This window comes from Agrilus planipennis, unplaced genomic scaffold (genome assembly GCF_000699045.2).
Source record: "Agrilus planipennis isolate EAB-ADULT unplaced genomic scaffold, Apla_2.0 scaffold161, whole genome shotgun sequence".
Taxonomy (NCBI): domain Eukaryota; kingdom Metazoa; phylum Arthropoda; class Insecta; order Coleoptera; family Buprestidae; genus Agrilus; species Agrilus planipennis.
Window position 1 is genome coordinate 55761 of NW_020438889.1, and position 10854 is coordinate 66614.

Consider the following 10854-nt stretch of genomic DNA (forward strand, 5'->3'; position numbering starts at 1 on the left):
GCACTTTTAAATCCTATTTTGCTAAATATTACTGCATATTAGTATTATATTATTACTGAGTAAAAGATAAAGTGAACACAATGAAAGAAGCGTAGCATTTAGTTAATTATTTAACGATTTTTTATACTGTGATTATTAAAATCGATTAAAATGAGTTCATTTTCAACAAAAGAAAAAAGGGATAAACCACTGAGTAATTTAAAACTAAAGGTAAAACATTAACATCATGAATCACACTAGAAATTTTGTTTTTATCATATAGTGAAGGACTTCCGAGTATTACTGTTTAACTGAAATAAATCGGAAAAAAATTGTTACAGTTTGACTGCCTCTTTTTTGTAGTAGAACATACGCACACATATAACAACTAAACTAATATTCTTTTGTGAATAATAAATCATTAAAAAATAAACGCAAATTTTATCTGGAAGAAAGAAATTAAAACTGTTAACGGCAAGCTACATACATGCAAAGGTAGAGTAGCACTTGTCATGATTCGTAGATGAGCCTCTGATAATGAGGAAATACCTCCCATGTTGGAATATGCAGGCTGAACTCTAATGCTATTAAGACGGCAAATTCCCAGGCGAAGAGGTCCTTGCGGTTGAGACGAAAGACGCTCTCCATCCGCTCAATCAATGTTTTCAATGTTTCGCCTTTAAAATCGTTTAGTTTTGCAGATAAAAGTAAACTTGCAGCTGCACACAGCTTTCGATTCTGTTTGTTGATCAAACCGCGAAGTATGAGTTTTTCAAAGTAGACGTATGCCTGGGCGACTGTTAAAAATTCTGGACCAAACTCGGTCTTTGCTATTTTCTTCATTTCACGTTTCAAGCTACAATATCATTAACATTAATAACAATGCGGAAAGAATAAAAAAATAAAATAAAGAAAAAAAAAATAATCGTTAAGATTTCATATCAAAATATTAAAAAACATATGTAGTGTTCTACATTAATTTCCTAAATTCTACCAGGCTAGTTTTAATTATATGTATTGTTAAAAGCCAGCAAGTAGTGTATTAGGGAAATGTTATCTGTTAATTCGTCATATAGTTCGTTGTTTCTGTTATGTTATTTTAAGGAACACAATTTTATCTTGCAAAAAGTAAAACTGACCAATGTCAATGTAATTTCATACAATTACAACTCGCTAAACAATACCAAAACAATTTTTGTTTTTCATTTACCGTTACATATAAATAATAGGTATCACAATCGATGATTCATTAAAAGTAAGCCTGCATTGCTTCTAATAAACACGATTAAATATTTATTACTTCAAAATGTAGTAACAATTCTTACCTTCTTAATTTACTCAATGTGAGTTGAATATGCGGAAAACGTTCTTTAAATTTGTCATTGATTTCCTTCTTTAAGTCTGACGGTTTCACGTAATCAATAATTGAAGTCATATAAGATGTAAATGTAAGTAATGTTCTGTGCTTTCCCGCAATTAATTCGGGATCATCCAGGAGTGTTGGGGAATAAACCAATGATGTCAGTTCATCTTTGGGATCTGCAGGTGGTGATGCTGCAAAGAGACTCGTACTCCTTTGTGACCCGTGATCGTAAGAAAAGCACCTACAGTAAAGTTATAAAATTAAAGGTAAAATAAGGAAAAAATTTTAAAAATTACCAAATTAGAATTGAGATGCTTTCTATGGCAGAGTATTAATAGGTACATAGGCAACACCGAATTAATAAATTCTATTTCTACATTAATTTCAAACTAATACATATTAGAATATATTTACACAAATATACATCCCAATAAATCGAATTCGTTCCTTACATTAATTGTTTGTAATCTAACTGCAGCTATAATGAAGTGGATAAAGCATATAGAAGGAGCTATTAGTATTATTTGAATCAGCTAGAGAAGAGTTCTTTTAACAGATAAGTGTTTTCACTATTATTTTGCCCTATATGGAGTTGTTCGTTGTAAAGGAAATGAAAGAGCGTGATAAACAATAAAATTAACACACCATAACAGTACCTATTATTTCGCTTTTTAATATTTATTTAAAACTAGAATAAATCACGACATTTAAATTTCCTTGTGTGCCTTGTAACTACAATGTTTTATTCAATTATAAAACTTTAAGAGGTGTATTAATAATTATGTTGATATTCATTCCAAAAGCAACACAGTTAACAATCCTGTACATTATTTTATTAAAAATAAATCATTTCAACACAAAATGCAGCAGAAATATTTCCAGTAAAAACATCAAGAAAAAACAATAAAACGATACAATGGATTTGCCTATTAATTATTTTCTTTTTCTTGCAAAAGCCCATTGACACTGAGTTTAATAATACTGCATGTAAACAGAAAACATGGATTTATCAACAAAAGCATTGAATTTAGCAGCATGCACATCAAAAGCAAAGAGGTCTCATAACGAAGAAAAGATATAAAATGGTAACACATTTTAAAGAATGAAAAGATGATATGAAATCTACTCAAAAGCTACACATGGAATGTATGATAAAACAGAACATTTACCATTTATAATCTGGTTGCCAGGTTAAAACTTTTGTCCTGCAAATGACAAAAATGATAAAACATAATCGAAAACGGACGACAATTAAACAAATAAAGCAAATTCCTTTTTAAACAATAAATGGTACGAAAACGTAAATGTAAAAAAAGGTAAGTGAGATAAGCGGCAATGAACTAATGAGAAAAGTTTTTATTACCTTGCAACAACGTGATGATGTCCTGGGGAGTATTTCAATAATTCACTATACTCATCGAACGTAATATGACGTCGGTCTCGCAATTCTTTTACTGTGCGCGTTGTTGGTACTAGCAATTTACCATATGATATTTCCTACAGAAAAAAGGTGCTATGAATTTTTTAAAAGCTTAGAAATAATCAAACAAGAATTCTAAATACATTTTCAAAAGTTTTACTATAAAAATTTTTATATTACTAGGTATACTAAACATTTATCTTATATGTAAGTACAAGAGTGTGAACATCACGTAACAAAAATTCGCATAATGTGAGCAGCTTATTATTAATTATGTTCGGCCCCGTATACTATGAAGAAAACTTTGCTAATAGAAACGAATTAGGATTATATAAGTTTCATTCCTCAGCTACGTTTATAATTACGTTTTTATGCATGTTTATTTTGTTAATTATAAAAGTTTATTACACATTAAATATAACATTCGTTAACGTAAACTATTGTTTTCCTCGGTTCACATTATCCAGTGTTTACTGTATTTCGCAGTAGTAATTACTTCATCCTTTTAATAGCCTATCACACCACTGTTAAATAAGTGAAATAAAATAACACCTATTGTATACTCGTTAATTATTCCTTTTACACATTATGTTTACTGTTATTCGTTTCCTTATATGGCAACAAAACTTAATGACAATAAATATTATCATGGACTTTATTAATATAACTTGATTATGATTTTGTATTCATACCTGATCATCTGGAGCTCTTTCGATGCCTAACATTTCAAAGGGGTCTAAACCATCGCCTACGGATAAGGGGCGCGAACCAGATATGTGACGTTTGCGATGGGCCTCCTTTCTTGCATCGGCCCTGCAATAATTAAATAACAACTAAAAATAAATTCGACAATACGAAAAATATTTCGTTTTTCTGCATATTTACCTTGACTTATAGCTTTTCGAATATGGAATAAAGGAACATACTAAAAACGGAGAATGATTTTTCGTAACAAGTACGACCCGTTCTCCCCTGAATTTGTAATCTTTTGATGGTTTAATTATTTTTATTTCGCGTTCCCCGTTAACCTCTGGAATTACTGCGGGAGCGGGACTCACTTTTGTACGCCCTAAGCAAAATCAAATATCGTCACTTATAATTATTAAAATTATCAAAATCTTTAAAGAAAAACTAATACCTGGAAATGGTCCTATACTTTCTGAACTGCTTCCACAATGCATTCTTTCTGCATCACTTCCAAATGATGCTTGTTGATAAAGTCTTTTCTTGATTATAGGAACGATTTTCTTTTCTTGAATGGCTGTTTCACTAATTGACGACGTACTGTAAAAAATACTGACTTAAGTTGGATATACTTTAAAATCTATGAAGGGTTTTACTATTTTTCGACTTAATTAACAAATATTTATGTAAGTGCTTTATTGAAGGTCGGACAATCGTTTTGAATTTATTTTTTTCGGTTTAGTTTCTTCAACTAAACGTTAAGAAATACCAGAAATACGTGTAAATAAATCTTGAGAACATTTACTACGAGTTACATTTGTTCTGGTTAGAACTGGTACTAATTAACCACTTAAAAAACGGTTCAGAGTTAGTAATTGAACTATTCTGTTATAACGCTAAACTAAATTAATGTTTTGTAATGTCGACTATGCACCAGCAATATAATAATTAAGGTAAGAACACTTTTCTATTAATAAGGTACATAGGTACTTAAAAATGTACATATATATTATATCAATGTTTTATCATCATTTTTATATGAAATGGAATGTAGGTATAGGTATAGAGATAGTGACGTTAGTTTAGAGTTTAAAACAGTAAAAGTAATTTTAATTAGATAAGAAATAATCTTTATATGCAGATTTTCCTTGACTTGCTCTTAAATGTATAATAACAATTTATATACCAGAATTTTGTGTTAATCTAAAATTATGGTCTAAATTAAATTGTCAGCATTTATTTAATTTGCTTGTTCTTATTTGTAATTAGTAATCCAAGCAACACATTATTTTGTCTCATAAACTTGACAATCTCTTCTAAACCTATACTTATTTTACTTTTGTTTTTTCCTTCTACTTCTAACTTCTAAATATTCCATTAAACTGAGTCTGATTTAATTAAATGTTTTATATTACCGTTCACGTAGTGTCTTTCTTCCTTTTGTTCTGGAAGTTGATTCCTCAATATAGTATTTGATTGGAGTCACAACACCCTCTGAGTCTGAGCTTAAAGAATGGGCATCATGACTATATTTCATTTTCTGAATTCTCTTCTTAACATCCCTGAAACTACGTTTAGATTTTAAACATAAATTCTCTGTGTCACTGAAGTCATCAGATTCTTCTTCAATTCCTTCTGGTTTACTGTTCTTTCCATTTTTAATAAGTGTTCCATTATTAGGAATAAAAGTCGATTTTGAGTCAGGTTGAGTACCATCTAATGAAATATTTGACAAGAAGTTAATGGCTGCAATACGTCTTCTTGAACTTCTCCTGATTGAATTTGCCATCATTTGAGCTTTCTTAAAAACTAACGACACGACTTTTGTCACAGATAAGTACAAATAGTTCTTTTTTTATTTTCATCACAAGAATCCATAAATGGTCTTTCAACATTTAAATACACACTGATGTTGAGCATGTAACACAATTCTGTTGCCGGTAACATAATAACGGCTCTTTTTACTTAATCTATTACAATACAAAAGCCACTTCTGATCTACTTATTTGATCGGTTATTTAAACTTTATTTAGAAATCAAACTACGGAAACAACACACAAATGGATTTTGGCATTTCTAGTTACCACACTACGATCAAGGTACAATGTAAGCCATTAGCACATAAGCAAAACCACTGGGTAACTGTAATCTACAAATGGTTGTTGCTATTATTTATTGTATTTGTGTCATGATATTACGACTGTCAACACTTAAGTTTTGTTTACACTGTGCAAAAGATAGTATTACTGATATGGTTGATACGATATGACAGACGACAAGTAATAACTGTTTGTTTATTCTTTTTTTATAGCACCAATCCCTGTTGAGCTTCCTGGTAGTTCTTCTTTTTCCTATTTATTTGGAGTCATTTAAAACACGTATTCATTTAACCACCTTTCCAAAACTTTTTACAAGTTTTCTTCGTAGTATAATATTATTACAAAAATATTAGATACTTATTGGTAATTTGTTGGCTTTTAATAATATTTGATAATATCTTAAACTAGGTTATCAAAATAAATTTTTATATTATTCAGAAAGCAAATATATCAAACAATCACTTTTTTTCTTCGTATATTATTTTGAACGCTTTAAAACATGTCTAAAATTACAATTTACCATATAATTTATGTTTTATGCAAAAACTATCATATTGCTAACAATTTTAAAAGCAAGTGCTTTGTTGGTTGCCTGTAAATTTTGGGAAGTTTTATTAAATCAATAAATTCTTTTTGAAAAAGAAAATGATAATAGTAATACTGAAACAAATTAATTTATTTGTTAGGAAATTTCCTCTCAAAAGCTTCTCTATTACACTGTATACTTATAAACATTACAACTAAAAATCTTTTGTTGTAAGAAATTGTTTTATCCTGTCTTCTACTATTTCTTAATTTTTGATTTGTAATCCTAATATTCCACTACATACGACTTTTCGTACGTTTATTGAAAATAATGAATTATGTTTACGTGTTTATTTAACAAGCACTAGTGTTAGTTGCAAAATGCATATTTAATTGTAAAAATGGCTCAAAACAATGAATTAAAGATTTATATTATCATAGGATTTCAATGCTGGAATAACACAGAAACTTTAAGCATGTAAACTGGATTTAGTATAGGCAACTATAGATGCAGTTACGCATTACATGTAATACACTATTTTTTAAAACAAAAAATATTTTAAATAATTTCTGTTAATTTTTCCGACATAATACAATTTTTAATTAACTGCTTTAGATATTCGTTTTACATTTGTTTAGTATATAAACAAAACGTTAATGTAAAGTTAGCATCAAAGTGGTATATTAGTTAATAATAGTTGCGCTCAAGAAGTTGCGCTTTTTAATTTATTGTAGGTAGATGCTCATTCGTTAAGTGGAAGTAAATAATTGAGAATATGCAAGTATAAAATATAATAATAATTACGGAAACATTACTATAAAATAAATCCACATTTGGCGTTTTTTTTAGTTTTCAGCAGAGGTCATTGAAAGTTTGGTTGTCAATTGAAAATACACGAAGTACTTTTTGAAATTATGCTTATCATCACAGTCTAGTTAAACTCTCTTAGTGTATAAATAAATTATATGAGATGATTAGACGATTAAGATTCTGTATATTTTGAAATAATAAAAACATGAACTTTTTGTGCATTAGTCCCATATAAATAAGAATCGAAAAAGGGAATACTTTAAATTTTAAATGAATGTTAATAAACAGTAAACAAAGACAATGAACTTAATTTTGCCACTAAACTAAACTAAGAATTAGACATGTACTGCTACTTATTTATGCGATCTAGAATTAGGTGCCTATCAAGTACCTACCTACTTACACCTATAAACAAGTAAACTACCCATTGGGCATTAAGCTTAAATTAGTTTTTGTGACATAATTAATTATAAATTAGATAAAGATGTAATTTTTCGTACCATTGTTGTAATTGAACTTGACGTCGGCGGAATTGCCGATGTTTTTGGCGCACGGCCTTAACCTAGAGACCTTTTATATTCCGGTATTACCTAAAGTTTATTAAGTGATTTAAGTATGTTAAAATTGCCTCAAGTGCGTGCATCTTCGGCTAATGTTAACAACTCCCACTCTTCGATTCACTCATAGTCGGTCTGCTAGCTGAAGCGTAACTTTCTAACTTTGCGCGATATTTCTCATTCAGTTTCGGCTTCGGTATTTAGTGTGTATATTGTGGTTGATCGACTAACAAGAAAACTGGCGATGATGGGCCGTTTCGTTCATCAAGTATTGTTAGTTAACGGATTCTTAATGTGGCACCATTCCAGCGCCTTCTTCAGCAATTATGGCCACGAAATAAATTTACCGAAATGTTGCGCTCCAGACGAAGCTATTAATGCTGCTGAATCTCAAAATGGAACGAAAATCGACTGTGATGGAGCCAAGGAGTCTTATTGGAGGACTAAATATTTTATTTCAAATTATACAAGCACTAATAACTTTCTTGATACTTGTTCTCAATTAGAAGAATGCATCGATTACCAAGTTTCCCATGATAAAAATGAACAATTGGTGAAGTACTCTTGCAATGGATCGTCTTCATCAATAAGCGAGGCAGTTGTTCTTCCCAAATGTTGCGATGCCAGGCATTCGTATGACACTCAGTTTGGCGCTTGTAGGGCCGAAAAAGAATATATTTTTGAAAAGGAAAAGTCGTTTTTCATAAAAATTGGACTGTCTGGATGCGATGCAGTTGTTACAGATCATGTACTGGACAGTTTGGATAAAGTTCCTTTAAAACGTGATATGACTGTTGAATGGGCGGGTGGTGAATATTCTTGGGGAAAGTATTGCTTTGATAAAAAATACGGATCCGATAAATATATACTGAAAGTGTGTGAAAAGGACTTCGGGAAATGCAGAAACGATACATACGAATATGGATATCAATGCATCCGAAAGTGCTGTCCGGTAGGAGAAAGCTTCTTGACTAACAGAAAATGCGGAAAAAATAGCACTTTGGAGATACAGGGATATAACTTCCTTAATAACTCACGAGTGCTGTTGTCAGGTAACTTTAGTTTCATTCATTATTTAATTCAAAAGCTAATGATTACAGACACAGGTGAAAATAAATATTGATACGTATGTAAATATCGATGCCAAGGGGTGCTAATGAGATGAAAATACATTTTAATGAGCTGAATTTTGTAAACATTGCAAACTATGATTTGGTAGAGTAATAAATTTTTTTGTTTCATAAAGGGTTGGATAATATAGGAGGGGTGGCTGTAAGCCCCTTATTTGGTCCCAGCTAATTCTTTATACTTGTACACGTATATTAGTACCACTGAGAAAAAATGGACTTGATTGTATGATCCTGATTCTTTCAAAGCTTTCTCTTGAGTTTTCCACAATTGGAGATAGAGCTTTTCGATGATTATAGCGTTTCAAGTAACATTTTCCACAAACTCTGCAGTTTAATTCTAAATAGGAATTTTTATATTTTGATGTTCCTGTATTTCCCAAGTAGTACTTATTTAATATCACTTAAAGTTTTTGGAATCAGTAATCACAACCATAATATTTAGGTTTTTTGCGACTCAAAACCACTCAGTTAACACAGAAAAACTGAAATAAATATGATTACAACTTAATTTCGTAATTCTCATATCATAGATTTTACGTTCCCACATTACATATTTAAAATATTTTGCAGTACTCCCTTGTGATCGATATAACTAAAACCACAAATAATTATGATTTTTAGATATTCTAGTGAAAGATATTCAGTTTAGTCAATCTTTATCAAAGGTAAAAAGGCGAGCTATATTAAATGTATATTGTCTATCTTCAAGTATTAATGCTCATCAAAAGAGTATTTTTTTTATCTTTCTACGTATTTATAAAGATCCCTGTTGGGGGTCAAAATCTTGTCGCCTTTCCTTCTTTTAATGGCTACAACATATTCTTTTTGATTTGGCGAGCATTAAACACAGTAATTATTATGATGTTTCCTAGTAAAGAAGTTTTTATATTTTATGCACGAAAAACGTAAGCATGTTTGCCCTAAACTCTGAAATTGGAAAGATTTCTTATTGTAGATAACATAAGTTATTTTTTCTACAAGTTATTGTCCTTATATTCATCTTATGCTGCCTTCACAAATATTCAAGTCGCCCGCTAAATACTTTCAAAAATTTAACATTATATTTTTCAATCCTAAAAGCCATAATGCTTATGTATCCCCTATTTTATATTTCCGTTTTATATTACATTCTTTTCTGTATTATTTCTTTGAATAAGATAAAAGTATTTTCGTTTACCTCCATCATCTTTTCGTACTCCTCTTTTACATTGTTTTCTGTACACCCCCTCATCATTGTTTTCTGTTACATTCCACACTTTCCGCATCTTCTTTTTTCGTCTTTCATCTAATACTTGCATCCTTCACATTCATTCCCCTTTCTGTACCTTGCTAATATATGTTAATTTACTACCCTTTTTGTTATTTCTTCCACCATCTTCCCACATTTGCTTTCCCTTCCTATTATAGAGTCCGGTGTATTTCTATGCCCATTTTATTCATATTTTGTAAATATTTTTCACCTGTTTTCTTTCCAACCCCGTTGAAAACTTACACTTTTAATAACTGACCTAAATAATCTTATTCTTCTGCTCTTACAATTAGCATATTAGTATATATATAAAACTGCAAATCTCAGTAAATATTTTTTTTTCTGCTGATATCAAAATTTTGATAACCTGTTGACTCTGCATTTGACGCTCAAACTTTTCATATATGCGTTTCTTTAACTCCCACAATCTGAAATGCTGCGTGCGTTTTTGAATTTTTAGTCTATTATACCATGTAACATTATTCTCAATGAAGTATTTCTATTAAGTCTAAGACTTTAGCTAACGAACTAATATAAAAGAATACCTTCAACCTTTTTTATTGCAGATCAAACAGAATTTTGGTCTATAATATCTCTTTATCTTTGAGTTTAATTTACGTTATTTAAGTTATTGTGTCAATTTAATTCACTTAAACCTACTTATGATAATTTCAACTTTATTGCTTTAGTAAGAAGTATTTTCAAACAGAATAATTTAAGTTTTAGGCGATTCTTTGAATGTTTGTCTTTGTTTTTCTCAATATAATATTCATTTCCATTTTCCATAGTACTTTTTATTGTAACACCCAAAGTGTCTTTTTATTTGCTACTTTTTTTTTGTTTAAACTAACGTGGTCAAAGCAAAATCACATACAAAAGTTTTTACGGTTAACAATAAATCGATACTATAAAAGGGGCCGTAGTTGAAGACAAGCTAATTAACGCTAATTAATTCACGGAAATCGTTAAAATATATTCAAATGCGGTATCTACTCAAAAGAAAGACGCGATAGAAAAAACAAAATATTTTTTATTTT

General features: G+C 30.0%; 2 protein-coding genes across 3 annotated transcripts in view; one reads left to right on the plus strand and one right to left on the minus strand.

Moving 5' to 3' along the window:
* LOC108737972 (CDK5 and ABL1 enzyme substrate 2) lies at window positions 1-5746 on the minus strand. Of its 2 annotated transcripts, XM_025981835.1 has the most exons (8): window positions 4862-5746; window positions 3901-4046; window positions 3648-3831; window positions 3455-3575; window positions 2706-2839; window positions 2512-2547; window positions 1305-1583; window positions 1-835 (listed from the first exon to the last, which is right to left on the minus strand). In XM_025981835.1, the coding sequence occupies exons 1-8, from the start codon at window positions 5236-5238 to the stop codon at window positions 490-492; spliced, it is 1623 nt and encodes a 540-aa protein (XP_025837620.1). In that variant the 5' UTR covers window positions 5239-5746; the 3' UTR covers window positions 1-489. The 2 variants fall into 2 exon arrangements, with proteins under 2 accessions (XP_025837620.1, XP_025837621.1); XM_025981836.1 differs by lacking the exon at window positions 2512-2547 and having other exon boundaries at window positions 4862-5745.
* Window positions 5747-7519: 1773 nt separating this feature from the next.
* The window catches only part of LOC108737971 (probable G-protein coupled receptor Mth-like 3), a 29172-nt gene continuing 25837 nt past the window's right edge, over window positions 7520-10854 (plus strand). The window contains exon 1 of the mRNA XM_025981827.1: window positions 7520-8490. Within this exon, the coding sequence (XP_025837612.1) occupies window positions 7683-8490 (808 nt within the window). The 5' untranslated portion in view covers window positions 7520-7682. The remainder of the gene's footprint in view (window positions 8491-10854) is intronic.

Coding starts and splice junctions, on each gene's coding strand:
- LOC108737972 (XM_025981835.1), bottom strand. CDS start 5,238: ATGATGGCAAATTCAATCAGGAGAAGTTCAAGAAGACGTATTGCAGCC. Junction 3,832..3,900: donor AAGTATAGGACCATTTCCAG/GTATTAGTTTTT, acceptor GATTTTGCTTAG/GGCGTACAAAAGTGAGTCCC. Junction 1,584..2,511: donor TGGCAACCAGATTATAAATG/GTAAATGTTCTG, acceptor ACTTTACTGTAG/GTGCTTTTCTTACGATCACG.